This window comes from Glossina fuscipes, unplaced genomic scaffold, assembly GCF_014805625.2.
Source record: "Glossina fuscipes isolate IAEA_lab_2018 unplaced genomic scaffold, Yale_Gfus_2 1, whole genome shotgun sequence".
NCBI lineage: Eukaryota > Metazoa > Arthropoda > Insecta > Diptera > Glossinidae > Glossina > Glossina fuscipes.
The window spans coordinates 37,557,258-37,578,095 of NW_023998415.1; the positions used below are offsets into that span (position 1 = coordinate 37,557,258).

At 31.8% G+C, this 20,838-nt stretch overlaps 1 protein-coding gene across 5 annotated transcripts in view; it reads left to right on the forward strand.

Moving 5' to 3' along the window:
* Nucleotides 1-20,838, forward strand: part of LOC119645187 (semaphorin-5A) — a 43,915-nt gene that overhangs the window by 13,613 nt on the left and 9,464 nt on the right. For 2 of the 5 annotated variants that reach the window (XM_038045177.1, XM_038045174.1), the window contains exons 1-3: nucleotides 2,904-3,036; nucleotides 7,150-7,309; nucleotides 11,801-11,900. In XM_038045177.1, coding sequence (XP_037901105.1) covers nucleotides 7,177-7,309; nucleotides 11,801-11,900 — 233 coding nt within the window. In that variant the 5' untranslated portion in view covers nucleotides 2,904-3,036; nucleotides 7,150-7,176. Of the gene's footprint in view, nucleotides 1-2,903; nucleotides 3,328-7,149; nucleotides 7,310-11,800; nucleotides 11,901-17,294; nucleotides 17,974-20,838 lie in introns of those variants that run through there. The other 3 variants (XM_038045175.1, XM_038045176.1, XM_038045178.1) reach the window with 3 other exon arrangements.

The following is a 20,838-nucleotide window of genomic DNA, read 5'->3' on the forward strand; positions in this document are numbered from 1 at the left end:
TATTTATTCAGTACTTCGAACTTTCATTAAACTGAAATTCTGAGTTTTGTTGGCTGTGCCTGGCTGTCCGTATATTGTTTAAGTTAAAGTCTCTAGAGATACGAAACTAAAATTTCGTGCTTACAGTTTGCGATCATTTTAGGAGATAAGATTTAAAAATGCTCTTGACCTCCTCATTAAAATAGAATCAAAAACAGATTTATAGAATTTTTTTAAGGACATTTACTTGAAGCGATTGTAGTTCATACCCCAGACAATCTCTTTGGTAACCGTTTCATTAATTGTTGTAGAAGAAGGGTTTTCTGTGGCGTATTGTGCCTGGCGATGAAAACCGACAAATCCCAAGCACAAAAGATCGTGGGTTAGTTTAGGGGAGCCATCCACATCGAGACCGAAGCGGAATATTCATGATCGGGAAGTTTGGCAGTGCATATGGTGGGATCGGTTGGGATCGCTGTTAATTTCACAAATTGATCGTTGTCTGGTTACAAAAAACACTACTCGGAAATTATTAAAGTTGGAAGGCTAAAATGTTCCATATTTACTTGCTACTCCTTTGATCCAAAAATGGAACCAATCGGCCATAACCACATAAAGATACAAGTGATTAAATTTTCTTTTTTTTCACTTTTTTAATGTTTTATGCTTATTTATCATACAGCAAACAGGATCGAACGTTTAAAATTATTTTGTAGACTCCTTAGATGAAGATATATTATCTGCCTAAAAATGGATTAAATTTAAAGCGAATATGATAGAGGTTGCGATCAAGTTTTTCTTAATAATACCAGCGATATGGGTGTCAAATAAAAGAACTTCGAGAGTAGAATGCGAAAAATATAGTAGTGAGTATGCGAGATTCGGCCCTCGCCGTATATAACGTTCTTAATTGTTTTTTATATGGGAACATATATATAGTATATAAATATGTATATATAGTATATAAATTTATATATGTTTATATATATTATATATTAGATGCTTTACTTCCATTTGCGTTAAGCTGTAAATACTTTAATTGTGTGCGAGCAGTACGGACCTTTACATTACTATGCTTTTATTTAAAGGATGTTTATGCTTGTATAAGTTTTATGCATTACAGATCTGCAATGGATTTTTACTAAAATGTATTGTTTTTTTTTGTTTGTCAACAAACAACGAGATGAGCCAAAAGAGAGGCATTGAACGATTCGACCTAAACTGAATACAATTTCTTGTGAATTGTATTAGAAATCAAATGACAGACGACATAAAGCAATCATTTCGGAAGTTTTTCAAACTTTTATTTCTTTCGTTTATGAGAGAATTACAAAAGCTAATATATACGTACGTGTCATCATTGCCTAAATTTGGGTTTGGCCTTTTTTTTATTTTTTTCCTTTATAATGTTGCAAGTACATTTTGACTGATAAAATACGGAAGATAATACTTTAGAATATGTTGAATAAAATTTTCATGACCTTTTCAGTTTTCCTTCGGCGTTTAACACGTGCCATTGAAATAGAGAAAAGTTTGTTATTGTTTTTCAATTATTTTTCTTATCATCTTTGCATTTGACTCGCTTAAAGTAAGTATGTGTTAAACGATGTTAAATGTGCTGCTGCTGGCGGAGAGAGTTTTCAGACCCTATTTAAAAATAGTTTAATGTATGTACGCTTGCCCGTCTTACTCATTTGTTAATAGATTTCAATTTATTTACGTTCCCTTCAATATATGGCATATTATAATTAATATAAGTTCGCACATATGGCTTTATTAGTGTCAAATCGGTTTTAAACTTGTGTTAAATATTATCGTATGCATGCAGATGTTTTAGAGTAGCTATCTTTTCTAGTAATCAATGTAAAGCAGGCACACAAAACATATATATCTATCCAGCTACCCAGCCATACTCCTCCTTTGCAAAAACGTTTATACGTTTGTTGCGTTTTTATTGCTTTTATTTTTTTTTTTTCTGCTTTACCACCATATATGCATCCGCATGATGATATATTCGTGGATTTGTATACATATAGTTGAATATAAATATGAATATGTGTGACGGTTTGTCAAAATATCTCTTTATTTGTTCATTTGTCATACATCATGATCTGTGAGTACATATATATATATATATATATATATATATATATATATACCGTACACAAATACAGATACTTATAATACTCACACAAACATCGATCTTACTCTCGAAGCCAGCCAAAAACATACAATGAAGCAAAAAGTAAGCCGGCTACACTCTAGCGACAACAGGCAAACCAAACGACATGATAAAATTTATTGTTATGTATTCATATGCATAATGAAACGACCTTACCAACACATGCGCAAATAGAAACACAACACCGCACATCTCAAGACCATCAACAAACTCTACCCATCTATAGCTCTGCTGAAAATGTGCTTGATAAACCGTTTTTACTTACGATTATTACACTACCACTACAACTGTAGTGTTTGTAGTGTACCGATGTTGTTTTCTGGTTTTCTAAATTTCTGGTTTTCTTCTTTCCTTTTTTTTTTTTACACAATACGTACTCAAGCGAACGATCATTGTAGTTAGTGCTGCGCGTATAGAGTATAGTTGTAGTATTTGTATGTTTACTTAATGTTTATTTTTCCATCCACATATTTTTTTTTTTTTTTTTTTTTTTGTATTCTCTAAGTTTTGTACGTATACAGTACATATAATAATTTTTTTCTCAATTCTTTGTTTTCTTCCCATTTTTCCGAGTTCTTATTCTCTGGTCAAACTCATCGTACGATCGTTTCTTTTTTCAATTATGTTTTCTTTATCTCATTTCTCTACTTTTCTGTTTTTCTTTGCATTATGCTTTTTAGACGTTTTAGATTCAAGTTTGGAGTTTTGATTTGTGGATTTTTCAGTTTCAGTTTCATTTTCAGTTTGTGTTTATGCTTCGTCGTGTTAACATTGCATTAAATGTCTCCGTTTAAATTATCGGGTCGTTTCATTTAATATTTCAATCTTGTGCAACAATGTTAAAGATGAAATCGTGATAAAGAAAGGAAGAAATGGTGCGCAAAGTTTTTATTTTGCATTAACGTGAAGAATTATATTATATAGACGAAGCGCAACTTGATTTATAAGATAACACGTATAGATCTTATCATTATTATAAGTCTCTCTGAAAAGTTCTTTCATCTATGAGGAAAACTTTTTTGTTTTTGTTTTTTTTTTAATCGCAAAAATTTTAATTTGAGCTGAGAAGTAACCGTAAACTTATCAGTTATCATATATATCTGCACATCTAATAAAGCAAAAAGTATAATTTACGTTGTTTATGCCATCAGTGAGTTAAATTTAAGGTAACAAATATCGAGGAAATATTCCTTAAGCCTCTTTAAGCTTATATATGGATAGATAAGAAGAAAAATTAATTTCGCGATCATTTTTTGATATTATTGAATAGTGTTACTCGAAAAAGGATAGATATGCAAACTTTATCATTTAGTTTGTGATATCTAGGGACTATCACACAAAAATTCCCCCAATATTCGTGGTCGGTTATTCGCGACATAATGCGGAGTCTATATGATCATAACTAATCTAATCATACCAGCATCTCTCCATTTGGTTCATATATTAATTTAAGGAAACATAAGTTTATGCAAGCCGAAAACCAATAAACGATCAGAAAGAAGGCAGGAAAGAGAAATGGATAGAGAGGGTGTGGCCGTAGCCTAGTGGATGTGCCCAATCGATAAGTGTTATGCCCTTTTTACCGGCTGAGCACTCACTAGAGCTACGATTAAAGTAAACTCCACCACGCAAGAGCTTCTAACTCGTGAACACGAATTCTGTAGTCGCGATTTTTATCTACCAGGCTACCTATGCGAATCAGAAACTTGAATATGTGATTATCGATAAGGCACATCCTTTCTGAAAGTCATTTAAGACTTTAGAACGAAAACAGCCTCCATCAGCCTTCAGACAAGTTTTGGTAAATGAAGTTACAATGGTAAAATTCGTCCAAGGCCTCTTACTTTTTTTACTTTGTAATGATAAACTTAAGTGTTCCACTTTGCTTCTAAATCACTTAACGTATAACATTATTGTGATCTTTTTTTCGTCTTTTCTTTTATTGCCTGAAATGATTGCTTAAATAATTACAAAAATTACATTAAACAAATAAGAAAATTATATTTAGTGGGGGCCGAATCTCGCATACCCACTACTATGTTTTTCGCATTCTACTCTCCAAGTTCTTTTATTTGATACCCATATCGCTGGTATTATTAAAAAAAAATTAATCGCGATCTCTATCATATTCGCTTTAAAATTAATCCATTTTTAGGCAGATAATATATATATTCATCTAAGGAGTCTACAAAATAGCTTTAAACGTTCGGTCCTGTTTGCTGTATGATAAATAAGCATAAAACATTAAAAAAGTGAAAAAAAGAAAATTTAATCACTTGTATCTTTATGTGGTTATGGCCGATTGGTTCCATTTTTGGACCAAAAGAGTAGAAAGTAAATATGGAACAGTTCAGCCTTCCAACTTTAATAATTTCCAAGTAACAAACAAAAATTCGAAAATTGCTGTTAGAAAAAACGGAGTTGCGTTCAATTCACTCTCCACTGCGGGCTTCTGCTCCGACCGATTTGGTCCATTTTCAGAGAGTTCCAATGTTTCTACCAAGTTTGAAGACGTTAGAGTGCCAGGAACACACACCAGATATACAAACGGAGAGACATGGCTAAATCAACTCAGAATTTCATGCTGATCAAGAATATATATATATACTTTATAGGGTCTCTGAAGCTTCCTTTTGAATGTTATATACATTATGGAAAAAAGATCAGCACAATAATAATATTTGAAGGGGTTATTAAGCATAACTTTAGGTACTAGGAAAGGAAAAGTTTTCAGGGCTTATTAAAGTATAGCAACACCGTAGGCATTCTCTGGAGACATCTTTAGTTCAAGGTGTTCTGCGGCAAGTATTGTAAATGGTTCAAATTTGAATTAAAAAAAAAAAAAAATTTAATTCATATCCCTGTGCCGAGTGAAGTACGTAGGGCTCTTTGAAAATATTAATTTTTTGATTATTTTATGGGTGCTTGTCTGCCCCCTTAAGGCTGATAGTTTTTAAATCTTTTCATTTTTTTATAGAAATTTAGACAAATTACTTTATTTTTAACACACACACACACACAGAAAAGGCGACGTTGCGACTCTAATTGGTTGAATATGGTTTGCTTTTGAAAGAAATTAAACAAAAGGAGCAAAAATAAGTGAAAGGTTTAATGCAGGTGTTTATGCAAACACTGGTTAACTTGACTTTGATTTCGGATACGAAGAATAGCAATGCAATAAGAAAGGGTTAAAAACGTTATTTATGCTTTAAGACAAATAATTAATATCGATAAGATCGAACTAATACATAAAAATTATAAATTATATTTTTAATTGGGGGCGTGACAATTGTACGATCGCAACTCCTTTTACACTGATCATTTAGATCGCCTTTGCGAAATCTTTGTCTCTTAGCATAAGTTGCAGTTTTTTTTTTTCCTTATATTTCTACTTTAGAGGATGATTGCTCCAATCTTTATCTGAGATAAATATTTGATAAAAATTCCACGACTGTAATAATAAATGATTAACGAATGCAGATATAGAATCAATTCAAAAAAAAAAGCTATAAAGGGAATTAAAAACGTTACATACTATTTATTATCTTGGATAGTGGATACGTTCAGAAGAGGCAAGCTTTCAGTACCTATAGCTTCAGCAAAGGCTTTAACTTCGTTATTACTTTGAACAGCGGTATATAAGAAGAAAAATATTTGAAGTTATGATAAGCATTGTGAATGCCGGATGATTTTACTAAGACAATGTTTTTGTCGACTTTGCGTGACTTTGTAATAGGTGCTTGCATGTATTTTGATCAGCGACATCTATCGACTAAAATAATAAACTAATGCGAAGTATCAATGTACACACAAGTTTGCCATTTAGTATTATTGAGTTATTCAGTGTATGCAGACGCTAATCGTTCAACCCACTTTATTATTTTTGTTATTTGATGTAAAGAAATTTAAGGCTCAACATCGCTATATCATTGCTTGCGAGTGAAAATAAGAAGACTTTTTCTTTGGCGTATTGTGCTTGGCGATGTAGAATGAGTCTACTACGACAATTCGAAAGGCAAGGGCAAGTCATGGATTAGTCTAGGTGAGCCATCCACATCGACACCGAGGCGGATTATTCATGGCCGCAAAGTTTGTCTGTGGATATGGTGATATCAGCAAGGTGTAGCGTATTATGAGTTGCTAAGATCGAATGAAACTATTATTGCAGATATCTATCGACATTAATTTAACAAATTAAATGATGTGTGGTTGCAAAAAATATAGGCAATAGCGCTTAACAGGCGTAAGGTCATCCTTTTGCATGCGAACGTTCGAACACACGTTGCAAGACTTATTAAGAATACACTGTTGCAGTTCACATGGCAAGTTCTGCCACTCCCATCGCATTCATCAGGCAAAATGCTTTCTGTTTACCACTTGTTCAGGTCGATGTAGTATGGCTTGGCTGGCATGCTGTCATTCGAAATGCTTAAGAAATACGCAAATGATTCGACAATTGGATCGCCATCAAACCGATATCGTTCTTTCTCACACAGTATTGGCGTGTTCCGCAGCAAGTTTTGATTACTATATTGACTAAAATATATGCAAGCATCGCATTCGACTTATTTTACCGGCAAAGTGTTGTTGGACGACAAGGCTAAATGAAATTAGAATTGCAAGTAGGCTAACAATTTTGATAATAGATAACATACTGATTTCATGAGTGACCGCATGAGTACCCAAGTAGGCAAAGGATCGCGGTCAACAGCTCAATGATCGTGGGTTCAAATCTCAAGGGCACAAGTGTTTGCAATACAGGCGAGCACATGACTTAAGTTATCTGGCAAGCTTTACGTACATACTTTGTAAATTTGTTTACATATAAATATATAGACGATAAATAAATAAATAGAATATATTGATTTACAAGAGAATAAAAGGAGTATAATTAGTAGTAGACTTGTAACTTTTAATATTAGGGATAAAATATTTGATGTTTAATGTTGAAAATTATAAATGTTTTTTTGTTTCTTTCCTACTTACAGCGTACGATCTAAAATCCTTAAAAAAAAATGATACCCAAACTTATAACGCTATTGCACACGGTGCTAAGTGCATTGTTGCAATCCACTTTAGCCTTACATACAAATAATGCGGCAAATTTTGAACTGATTGATAACGATTCACGTTTCATTTCATACCAGGGTAAGTTTTCATTTAGCTGTAACTTTCAATGCGAACGCAAATAAATACGTGTTATACATAAGCATATTAAATATTATGACTTCATTACACAATTATTTCATTATATACATACTTTGATTGTTTTTTATTGTGAGTATGTTGCGAATGTAATGGAGCGAGCAAACAAATAAAAATAAGTTGGGCATGGCTTAAGGTGAATCTTGGATGCACACTTTCAAAATTAGGCTTTTACTTTTGAAGTGTGTGTGTGTGTGTGTGGCGTTGGGACCGGGAGTCGATAATGATGATGATAATTTTTGGTTGAATGTTTTTGCGAGCATGTATCAATAAAATTTCATTTACCCTGTGGACTTTATTCCACGTTATTTCCGCCAAGGTTCAATTTTGTTATACTTTGACTTTTCGGGACTTTCAGTAAATCAGAAGCTAGTTGCACTGACTCGGTAATTGAAGAATGTATGTGTGTGCACGTTAAGAGGTCTTTGAAATATCAATTTTCGAAAGTAAGGTAAAAGGTTGCCATCGAGTAATGCTGACCATTAAATACATTTTCCCACTTCGGCTAATACAAATGTTTATCTATCTACTTCTATAAAAGGAGAAAAATTATATATTATTGCAGTGTAAATGCTTACTTTCTATGAGAAACTTTTATGTAGGGAGTGTCCTAAGAAAATAGATATATGGGCTCTAAACTTACTACTTTCATTTTATATAGCAAAGCTTATTTTAGACCAATTTCCACCATTAAAAATAAAAACTTCGTCTTTGTTGCCAATAAAATGCTTGTTTTTTTTTTTTTTTTAAGAAACTGTATATGAGACCGAATTCAAAATATGATTCCATTCGATCCAAATCTTCCGCATTTATTTAATAAGTCAAAATAATATTTGCTAACGATTTTTGTCGCAAATTTTTTCTCGCTCGGTGGCTTTTTCGAAATAAGTCGTTATATGGGAAACGATCATAGAAATGATCTAATGCAATCTATACTCAATAGCAAGCATATCACTTTGCACAAATATATCGGGAGTGACAAGCGGATTCATAATATAGCAGGTGGGTATATTATGAGTCTTTCTGGGTGTCGCATACGTCCGCACAAATTTAATATACTCATATTGCAAGTGATATAGACGGTAATTAGTATACGTATAATTTCTTCGTTGGTGGGTAGAAAAGTAGCACAATAAGCTGAGAGCGCTTCAGTCAAGAACTATTACATCTTATGGGTTTGCATGCATTTATTAATTATTATGTTTTCGCGCACACTTTTATAAAAGCCATATGTATTTAATTGTATGTATATAAAAACATGATCGTGAACTTTATAAAGTTCTGCTTTGATTACTTTTTTTACATACATACATACATACATACATACATACATACATGAACATGCATATGCAGGCACATTTATATGGACAATTCCCTTTACAGCGCACACGCGGTTGTACAACAAGACGACGTGTATACTGAACAGATTAAAAATTGAAATAATGTTCAAAAATTTATAAACGTTGAATTTATTCTCAATGTTTCGGTATTTTGAATGCTCCGAAAAACACGTGTTTAATAAATGAAGTTTTTTGCGTGAAGAACGGACCAAAAATAATAATTCGTTTTTCTTTTTTCATTTTTCATTATTTTCATTTTATTGTTTAATACGGTCCTCGTGTTAATGTTCACTTAAAGATGATGAAAATGTACTTTCGCTTGGCTTTTCGTTTTGTCTGCTTTTACGATATTATACGTCTTTCGTTTATACCAAAGAGAATATATATCAAGAGAAGCTAAGCAGGGCGTAGCTTCGGGACTTATGATCTCACTGTTAACGTAACAGATGTAACGCTATCATCGAGGACAGCCATTTGATTGCTTGCTCTTCTTTGGTTCGTTCTTGTTATCTTGTTATAGGTAATAAGTCGATTTATGACGTTACACTATATATTAATATGTTTTCGTTCCATCACTTCTATCAACTCGCGTGGAAGGTTTCTAAGCTTTGCATTCGTCAAATGCTGAAATAAATTTCATCGAAAATTTTGCATAGGCCTTTAAGTCTGCCGTTGCGTGTATATCGAAGCATAAAGAGACGGAAGTCATCTGCAGAACTGTTTGCTTTTCTGTTTTTAACTGAGTTCAATTAGAAAGCAATGGCGCTGAAGCTACAGAAATGATTGAGTTGACTTCGAATGGACAGCTTATAGTAGCTATGAAAAAGCGAAACAGTAGCTCGTGAGATTTCATGAAAAAAATGCCAGTCCAGTGAGGACGACGAACGTTTTGGAGCTCCGTTTGATAGGATTGGAAGGAAATAATCCACTGTTACGCATTTTTGAAGCTTGTTGAAACTGTCGCATCTGAACAGTATTCAGCGCTTAAGGAAAGGAGAGATTTACGGGAAAAAGGAGCTCGAATACTGGATTTTCTTCATATTATGACGTCAAGACGTCAAGTCGGTCTAGAAACATCTGCCTGTTGCAACGTATTCTCCATACCTAACGCGAAAACGAATCGACGGCTATTTCTCTTTCGATGATGTCTGCAAGCTACGCGATAAGAGAAATTTGAATTTTATTAAAACAATACTCGGAATGCATTGGTACATCCATTATTTTAAAAATAATCTTGGCGCGTCTTGTTATTATTGATTTCTGATTATGTAATTTCTTGTCTCAGTATAGAGATGACGTTAGCACATGCACATTGTTTCCCATAAAATTATTTACATACCATATATACGGATATATGTTTAATTGTTGCACGTGCATATATTTTCTGTGTTTGCGATGTCGGCTCCAATTTCCAAATGTATGACGACACATAATTTCGGTCGGTTACTTACTATTACTTTTAGCTTTCAGAGGCTTGCTAGGTACTCGGTTAGTCAGCTAACCTCGTATAATGTACTCACACCTCAATCTAAATTTTTATTTCAGTGTACTCGCGGTGTATTAATTCGAAATTTTAGCAAAATATAAAATAGATCTTATATCATCGGTAAGCCAATTAGAAATTGTAAATAGAAAAGGTTGGCAATATTTTTTTGTATAAAAGACATTGTCGCGTGCAGAGTGCTTTGCGGATAAAGAAATATTAGGAGAAGATTTCTTCTTTTTTTTTTTTGTTCATCTCGTAGATATTAGGTGCCGTCGAGATTACACTCATATAATGGACTTTCCAACAAAGAATTTTTAATTTTTTCTATAATAGAAATTAAATTTTATTCGATTTACTTTGATTTTACCATAAAATTTGTTGGGCGACTGTTTTTATTTTGTTGCCTTCAAGGTGTGTTTTTACTTATGCACTGTGCAAGGGACTAACGCATTAAGCAAAAGCCTATATATGTATAACTATAACGTTATTGTAAGTTTACATCAAATAGTTTTTATAAAAAAACAATTAAGAAAATTATATTCGGCTGGGGCTAAAGCTCGCACACCCACTGCCTTTGCAATCATTTATTTAAACTTTATTTTTCACCTTTTGCTTTGCTAAAAGGTATTATTTAAAAAAAGATATTTAGGATGACGTGACATCAGTTGACGAATGCCAAAAATAATTTTAAACATTCTATCTTGTTCTGCTTACTTTATACGATCCAATAAGTTTAAAATAAAATGAATAAGGGAAGAAAAAAAAAATTCAAAATCACTTATCACTTTGCGTGGGCATGGCCGATTTTTTCCATTTTTGCACATTTCCCGTAAACTAAATGTAGAAAACCTCCGGCTCTTATCTTTCATAATTTGTGAGTAACAGCAAAAAAAAACTCGCAACTTTTTGCTTAAAGAAAGAGAGAGCTGCGTTAAGTTTACGCCTCACTGCAATTTTGTGCCGTAATCAATTTGATCCATTTTCAATGCCAACATAAGTCCAGAAACTTGCAACGATTCTACTAAATTTGAAATCGATATCTTCAGTTTGCGGCAAAGAGAGTGTCAAACCATACACACGGACAGACAGACATACAGTCGGAGAGACATGTCTTGCCTTAAACGGCCCAGTTAACCGGAATACTTAAATGTATGTAAGTTCAATATATAAGAAATGGAATTCGAAATGATTTATAACATTGGTGGTATATATGTTATTAGCATTAACTATAGTTTGAATGTGGGTTCATTTTAAGTTTTCCTAGTTGTAAGCTGCAAGTAAATTTATCAAAAAGTTTTACAATTGTACCCTATTAAGTATGTAAAGAGATATGTGCAGCAAACAATATGATATGAGATAAATCGATTTATTTTAATTAGACTAAACGATTTAAAAACAATTTTGAAATCATTTCTGCCTAACAATTTGATGAAAGTTAGATTGAATCTTCAAATGGGAAACTCAATGCGTTAATATATTTTATATCAATTGCTCCTCCCATAAAGCCTTATGTTCACAAAATTCGTTACATTTAACATTTTAGCTTGTTTAAGTTTTGAAAAGAAAAAAAAAAAAAAAATTAAATTTCTAAAATTTGTTTCTTTATAGATCTCATGGTTACTGCGAAACGATTCAATGAACCTGACGTCACATCGTATTCGGAAATGTTATTCGATGTAGCCAGAAATCAGTTACTAGTTGGTGCTAGGTAAGTAAATGACGAATAATTATTGTAAATAAAATCTCTCTCTGTTGTATAATAATTGTAAGCTTAAATAAATAAAACTTAAATAGAGGAAGTGTATATACATATACATAGGTATGTTAAGTGATTTTCCAATAAAGTTTAGTTTCGTATATTTTAATGCACCGCTCTATGATCAAGCAGTGTGCAGAATTGAAATATTTTTATAATTTGAAAATAATGATGGAAGCATTCATTATCTTATCTTGAAATAAGAAAAGCATTAGTGTTTGCATAATTGTTTATTTGTCTGCTTCTTATTTGTATCTTTTCTATGTCTCTCTACTTTGTTTAGGTATCATTGTAAACAACTTTTAAACAAACTTTTCGTTTACGTTTCGCTTGTAATACTCGTTGGTAGAAAAATTTCTGACGAATCGAGCTAAAAAGAGGCTTTGAAATCGAAACTGCTTGAGTGAGAAGATGAAATATGTAATGCAAACTTGAAAAAGGGAAATTGCTGAGAAGCAAAACTTTTCTTGAACTGCATTCGCCTAGCGGTAAACGCTTAAGGTGTTGCTATAATTTGCATTAAATCGCTTCTTACAACGCTTCTGTTCTTCTTCGGCTTCCGAACTCCTAAAACGAGTATTTTTAATCATATGAAAGATCTTTTCTGTCGTATAAAATGTGCATTGGGCATACAGTTCGAATTGTAGAGCGCACTCTCTTGTGTTTTTTGTACAATTGAAAATCTTCATTGCCCAAATGATTTAATCGAATTTTTAATAAAATTCGAGTAGAGATAAAAGTTTCTTTGCAATCTATATATATATATATATATATATATACATATATATATAATAAGTTAACAAATATAAGTTTAAGTTTCTTAGCTTAGGAGTATTATTAAACACTTGCATTCGACATTTCAAGGAAATTTTTGGAATTATATTTCAAAGCCCTTCTCACTCATTTCTTATCATTGATATTTGTTACAAAATGTTTAAAAATAAATCTAAATATATGTAAACAGATGGGGAACAAAAATAAACCCTTTGCGTCATATAATAACAAAAATCATAATAATAATAATAATAATAATAATAATTTATTTAGAGTAAACAAACATTTATTAATGATATGATAACAGTGGACGTTTTCTCAACGACAGCAATACACATACTTGCTTAAATTGTAACAAGGCATATAAACAAGTGTCAAAACCTTTTTGTCGCTTATCTTATAGTTTTGTGTCTTAAAGCGTAATTAAAGAATAAAAAAATCGTTTCATGCCCTTAGGCCCTGTATGCGCCATTAGTCGTTCATGCCGCTTTAAAGTGCATGCAAAGCATAAAAAAAAATAAAAAATATTGGTTAAAATCGATATATTACATGCATCGCTAATTACCCTTACAAGCGCTAGCGCTAGTTAACACTGTTTGACGTTGCCCTTAAAATACATAGAAAATTTTTATTTTGTTGGATAATAAGCATACCTATCCTCACGATAGGATCCATGAAAAATAGTAATGTACAATCTGGTTTTAAGGTTGACTACTACTTCGCCCTCACGAATAATTGCTTATTATTTACAAATATATCAAGGTTGATTATAAATTTTAAAGAGCTGAGGTAACCCGGCTTGGTCAAGTCTTAGTTCAATTTATTTACCATAAGATTTTAAATTATTGATAAAAATGCAACTGAAGTTTTCCTTTCAGGTTACTTTACATTACAAGAAAGAATAAAGTCGGGCAAGGCGGACCATTAAATACCCTACAACAAATTGCGTAATATTACGGATCAATTTCGATTACGACATGCTAAAACTTATGTTTTTCTGCTCTACAAAGGATCAATTTTCATGAAAATCCTTATTAGAGCAGGACCTAAAAAATACGCCGAGATGGTCCAAATGTGACGCAGTTAATTTTTTTATGTTAAATTACTATTATGATGAACTACATTATATGATTATATGAACTACAATTCTCGCTATATGTAAGAGGCGGTTCAAAAATTGCCCCAGCTGGTCCAAAGTCTCCATACTAATTTAAAATGCCCAAATACTACTACTTAGCCACTTTTTTGCCGAGAAATTTTGAAAATTAAAATTTTTTTCCAAATAATGGCTTTTCAGAATAGGGCGTTATATGGGGTGTGGTCGAAATAGTAGACCGATCCAAACCACATTCAATAGCGTTCGTCTTTGGGCCAAAACACTTCACCGTACCAAATGACCTGTAGTTTGAAGACAAATTTACATGGTCAGACGGACGGACGGGCTTAGATCAGTTAAGATTATGATTCTGAATCGATCGGTACAATTAAATGTGCGTCTGACTTTCCAATTTCATTAATTGGCTGCGATGCCGATCAACGAGAACCTGCGCTGACAAATAAGTGCAATCTCTAGCAAAAAGTCGGTGTCAATCGGTGTACCAGTTTTCAGATTACTCCTACCAAAGTTACGTTTCATTTTTTTAAAATCTTTAAAATTATATTTTAAAGTGAAATACGTGGAGAATTTATGACAAATTAATACAAATGTTGTTTTCTAAAAAATAATTATTTGGTTGTTAAAAATTTAATTTTAAAATTGATTGCAAATGTTACCGTACGTAGTATTCCCTTTTAAAGTTGTTCGCAACAAAATCATTATATATATCATCATTTCACATAATTTTGCATTTAAAAACATACAGTTTTATCGCTTTATGGTGCTTACACACTTTCCTTACAATATAAGCTACACTCAGTGCAATGATGATGTATGAGTTGAAAACGTCATTTATATATGTATATATATATATATATCTATATTGATATATATGTATATAAATTTAATAATTGCTCTAAAACATATATAACTTATTAAAATTAAAAGAGAAAATTGAATTTGTTAAGTTTATATTATATGTTATAACTGTGCACAGGTGTTTAAAGATATATACATGAATTTGTTAACATTATGCTATGTGGCGCTATATAGGTAAAGTTTATAAATGATCCAGTTTGAAACAGTTTGCATCAGTCCATTAGCTTAATTATTTTTAAGCGATTTTTTTCGATTATCAAAAACTTCTACTTATCTACTAATTACAACAAACATTATTTTTTTATTATTTATTATTGTCTAAAAAGTATCGGGCCTGCAAGAAAATTCTAATATTAACTCGATTTATGCAATTCTTAATTCTATTGTTGTTGCGGCGGCAACTTAAATAAAATCATTGCTATGTAAGCGCCGCGGCAGCAGCAGCACGAAAGATAACAGTAACGGTCCTAGTACGATTAAAATCGGCAACGAAAAATATCAGTGACAAAACGATGATGTAAGGAGCGGTTTTATTATTGAAAAACTAAGTTTGAAAAATTAATTTATACGGAATGCAATTAAAACATATCTTACTATTGTATTGTTTACATAGACAATGACCTAACATTGGTATACGTAAATGTTTATATATAAAAGAGACCAGTCAGAGTGTATTTATGAGCCTGTGTATATCAGAGTCTGTAAGCAATCACTGTGGAGTTGCCAAATGTTTAATCTACAACTAACTAATGTTATCTCAATTATTAGACTTTATATTAATCAATCGTTTATGAAGCTACCCACTACATAGGTATACCATTATACTGTATAAATTAATTTAAATGTTGGTTGGAAATATCTGTTAGCTACATTGAAATCGTGAACAAATAATACAAATTTTAAATTGTCGACTGTTAATTAATCATTAAATACTTTTTATTACATTTGTCTGTCAACATTTCCGTCAGTTTCAGGTCGGAATTATTCGATATAATAAAAGGTAGGTCCATCTTAAGCCTTTTTGCCTGTTACATAAAACCGCACTATCTTAATATAACCTCTACCACAATTAGTGTAGGGTATAATAATATAGATAAAGTGACTAGTTTTAGAAATTCTCAGATATAGAACTCAGCATTAAGCTTTCACCCAGCATTAAGGCATACATTTTATAAGATCCATAAAATCATAGGCTTTTTTAAAGACGTGTGATATCGTTAAAGTGTTATCTACCAAAATAGTGACGCAACAAACACTCACAATAATAAAAAATATATTGTAATCGACTGAAATTATATTTTTAGTAAAAAGAACAAATTTCTACTGCACAAATTTATTAATTAATTTCAGATCTGCCAACAATTTTACAATGCAAATATATATGTGTTAACAGAGCTGCTATCACACTTAAAACAGTTATTAGTCCCCCCAAGAGTATTGTCATATAAAAAATCATAAATTACAATCATTTTTGATCAAGCATTGTCTGTCAAAACCAACGAGAAATTAATATTCAAGTTTAAACTGTGGTCGTTGATAAAAGTCAATTGAATTTTAATTTTGTCCCACTATAGAACTCGTCATATTGTTCCATTGTGTTCTTAGTATTCGATGAAACGAATCAGAAAGAACCAAAAAATTTCCAATGGATACAGAATTTATGCGAATAGTTTGTGCGATCAATATAGGTGAAGTTGTATTTGATTCACTATTTTAATGTGTTTTTCTCTATTTTCTTAACGTGACTTTGGTCGCATCTACTGTGCCAGACTGTATGGCAGCAAATTCTCTCTTGCTTTTTCGTAGCATTTTCACACATTTGTATAATTATTTCATTTTCTTTTGTATTTCGATTATAGTGCGACGGTATAGGAAAGGAAAAGCAAAAGAGTGAAAAAGTTTACACATTCGTATCGTTCATGACCAATCATTTCTTTACACATGAAATACAGACTTATACACAAAATGCATACAATTCGATTGATAGCGATACGCTTTTAAAAATGTTAAAAAAAAAATAAAAAATAAAAAAAAAAAACAGTAAAAATGTAAATAAATGGTGTATGATGTATACTCAAGAATAAAGTGAATTGCTTGCATTGATTCATATTTGAAAAGTCCGCGTTTTTCCATAATGTATTGCTATAGTACACACAAAACATATTTTGTTCGAATGATTAGACAGACATCGTAATGAGACCTTTGTTCTGCAAATTAAAATAAAAAGTTGTTTGTTAAACATTTCCTCATCGGGATTGCATTGTATTAATGTGTGATAATAAGGAGCTTTCAAAAAAAAAAAAAAAAAAAAAAAAAAAATAATGAAGAAGAAGAATCTGAGTGTATTTTATTCATTTCATAAACAGAAAAAGTGCGTCAAGAAAAAAAAACAACCGAACCTTAAATAATTTAAAGACGTGAACGCGCAGGTGGATTTAGTGAAAGCGAAAAAATTATTATTGTATATGTATATGTTTATAGTAAAAATATTTCATACATTGAAAATGAAAAAAGATCTATAAATTATGAAAATATTTGTGCAGGCGCAAAGCTTGTTTAAAAAAAACCAAAAAAAACCAAAAAAAAAAACGAAAAAGACGCAAGATTAAAACACACATTCGTACACACGTGCCCAGCAAAAGCGGAAAACAATAAAAATAAAGCAAAAACAAATAAATTAATTAATGTATAAGAAAACGTAACAATAATAATCACATCATACTTACGAGCGTTAGAATAACAAGCTTTAGCTCAAAACTCCTCAACGTATTGCTTACTATCTCTATTGCTGTTTTAACTTGCTTTTGTTTCTAAGTATAATTACATAATCTGTCGCGATTGCGAAGACAATCGTTCGCATGTTGTCTTTTAATAGTTCGTCTAATAAAATATCTATGGCTTTTGTTATTTAGTTTTGTTGATGCTTTCGTTGTTTTACCGGAATCGTACCAACAGCAGCAATAATCACGCGTTTCAGTTTTGTTATGACGCCATCGAATTGTTGGTTGTTTGGTTGGTTGGTTGGTTGGTCTCCATATCAATTTTTATGCTTAACACACTCTAAGCTCAGTTGTTGCTTATTAAGCTTAAGTTGCTGTTATCGATGTTATGTTATAATGGTTGTGTTGTTGTGGTTGTCGTCTATATAAACTGCTTCTAAAAACACACTATTGCACTGTTGCTTACAAGTTTTCAAATATTCAACAGTTTTATACAATTCATTAAAAATGACGCCACTAAGGCGCTTAATCTACGCCTACAACATTGAACTAACTTGTAAGCAAATAAACATAAAACAACTTATCTATATATTTATGTATGTATATATGTATGTATGTATGCATGTATGTCAAATTCATAATACACCAAACAGGGTAACTCCATTATAAATAATTGAAATTTTTGAAAAAAAAAAAAAAAAAAATTTTATTCTTTAAAAAAATTCTTTTCTCGCTTTATTAAAAGTTAATACTTAACCACTATCACCACTACCAACAATACAATAGAAAATAGCAAACGCTTCGCATGATCGTATTTAAAATTACGAAAACGAGATTCTCTACTGTAACATTCGCTTCGGACTCATTTTTAAAGTCGCGCGAAGAACTACATGCCTACCCTCAGAAAATCTATCATTTTCTATCGAATTTTTTATAGGGGGACATTTTTACTAAATTACGCAATTCAAAAAATATATATAAAATCTAAATACAATGTTATTACATAGTATATGTTTGTGCATATAATTATTGATTAATTGAAGAAATGAAATAAACATACGATGACTCAATATTTATTTAGATTATCGTATGAATCGAGAATATATGGCGCAGAAGTAAAATTCTCTTTAGGTTTAGGCAAATGAAGATTTTCGTGATTGACTCGTTTTTTTTTTCGATTTTTTAAATCATTTTTTGATAAATTATCAAAATTTTTTTTTTTAAATAAAGTAAATTTACATTTAACATTTAACAATAGATAAGAAGATTATAAATCAGTAAGGCCGTAATAAAAAAATTTAAGTGCCGAAAGCGAATCGAGGCCCTATAAAAAAGCATAAATATTTCTGCTGAGAGTAAAACTATGAATCGATTTGCATCTGTTCGGACAGAAGATGGTAAGATATAACACTTTTCTTTAATATGCTCCACGGACCCTTAAAATGGGCATGCTACATATGCTATATATATGTATGTATATATATACATATAAAATTACGGTATAACCGGTGGAAAATTTAGAGAATTTTCAAACATTATTTTGTCTGAAATTCAATTCAATTTTTCACATATGCTGAACATCGAAAGTTTTCTCTGTCCCATGTTTAGTAAGGTCCATAATTTTTTGTCGAAACAATAGTTCTCGTATTTGTAACTATTTCCTCTTTGCAGAGACTGATTTGCATTTCAGTGGTGCAGTGAGTTAATGAAGAGGCCTACACGTTAATAAGTTTTTTTGTGGTCTACCTCGACCGGACCTGGTTTTAATAAGACGAGGTTAGATTTAAGATTACGTGATGAGTTTGAAAATGCAATAATTTCAAGAAACTCGCTGGACTTTCCTTATTTTCAGTTATTAGTTCACAGAAACGCAGGCTATGTTCATCTATTAAAAGCCAATATTGAACGCACTGTTAATGAACATAAGTAAGATTTAGTTTCAGCAAGGGGAGTCCTGGCGAGTCATGTCGCATTTTCCTTTTTTGGCCCAAATTCAAAAGAAAGTTTTATATCGCTTTCATTGAAAAATTCTGAATTTATTAGAGCGATTTAAGACTGTACGATCAGTGCGAAAATATTCTGATAAGTTTGCGTTTTTAGTGCATTATCTTGAGATGATGGCCTTTACGGGTCCATCTCGAGGGGATCGATTTTCTTTTTTTTTTTGATTTCTATGCAATCATAAAAGGAATGAACTGAATGAGTTGGTGGCGTTTATCCTCCTATTGGCCAACAGCCAGCCGACTGACAAATGTAAGTCAAAATAAGGCGATTTTCTTGATGAACGTGAAGTTTTCAATTAATTTGCTCATGTTCGACTGTCGCATTTGTCTGTCGCCTCATTGTTACCTTTATTATTACTAAATGGAAATTTTGAGATATTTGCAATGACAAGGATGTACGGTAGAAGAGGCTGTTGTATTTAAAAGTTTTTTGTAAAAATATGTTTGGCTGATGAACCAATGCCCACATTTCCCTATAAGTGGGCAAGCTTGGCCATTAAGTAATTTACACCTATTCCGCCTAACGCAATTAGTTGCAAGTTTATCTTGTTGCCATAGTAAGGCTTACTTTTCGGTGGAAGCCTGGTGCGAAAAATCAAAGCTCAATCAAAGAATGGATAGACGCTAGACAGACAGCCGGACGGAAATCAGACAATATGCTATTTGAATCGATTAAATAAAAAAGACAGTTTCATCGGCAAAACTTAATCCACTTCGTACCGTATGCTGTATAAGATATAATTAAACGCTTTCGCAACTAAAGTGTAATGCTTCGTTCAAAACGGAGGCTGCTTATCGCTTTATCTTATTACTTTACATTTTACCAAGCAAATAGAAAAAGCATTTTTTAAGTTAGACACATACCTTTTGTCGCTAACAGTATTGTTCGTTTAATACCAAAAAAGACATTATTTAACGAATAAAATGAGTAAATAAATTACATTATTATAAGATCAGTTTTAACGATAACGGTGCTTTTGTGAATTGAAACAAATCGCGTATTTCGTATTATTAGACCTTCTCCCATATAAGGGTTTATTTATTTATTTATTTTATTCAGTCAAAAAAAAAAATAAATAAATAAAAATAAATTAAGAGTCGAATTCAATTGATTAAAATTTATTATAGAAGAAACGAAAAGAGAAAAAAGGTGACGTAAAAATAAAAAACATAAAATTCGCGTATAAATAAACAAGAGGAAGAACTATAAAAAATGCCTGCGTACATCAGGCGCAGAGGCACACCCGCAGCTGGTACAGATCCGAGTTGTGAGCGAACCCCTAAGCCAATGCATATATACAAAAGCTTGCCAACCGATAACAATCGTAAACAAATTTAACTAATTTTCGAATCATACTCAGGGGTTAAGATTACAAGGCATAAAGGCCTTCTACGGCATAGGCACAAAGCCTTCCTAT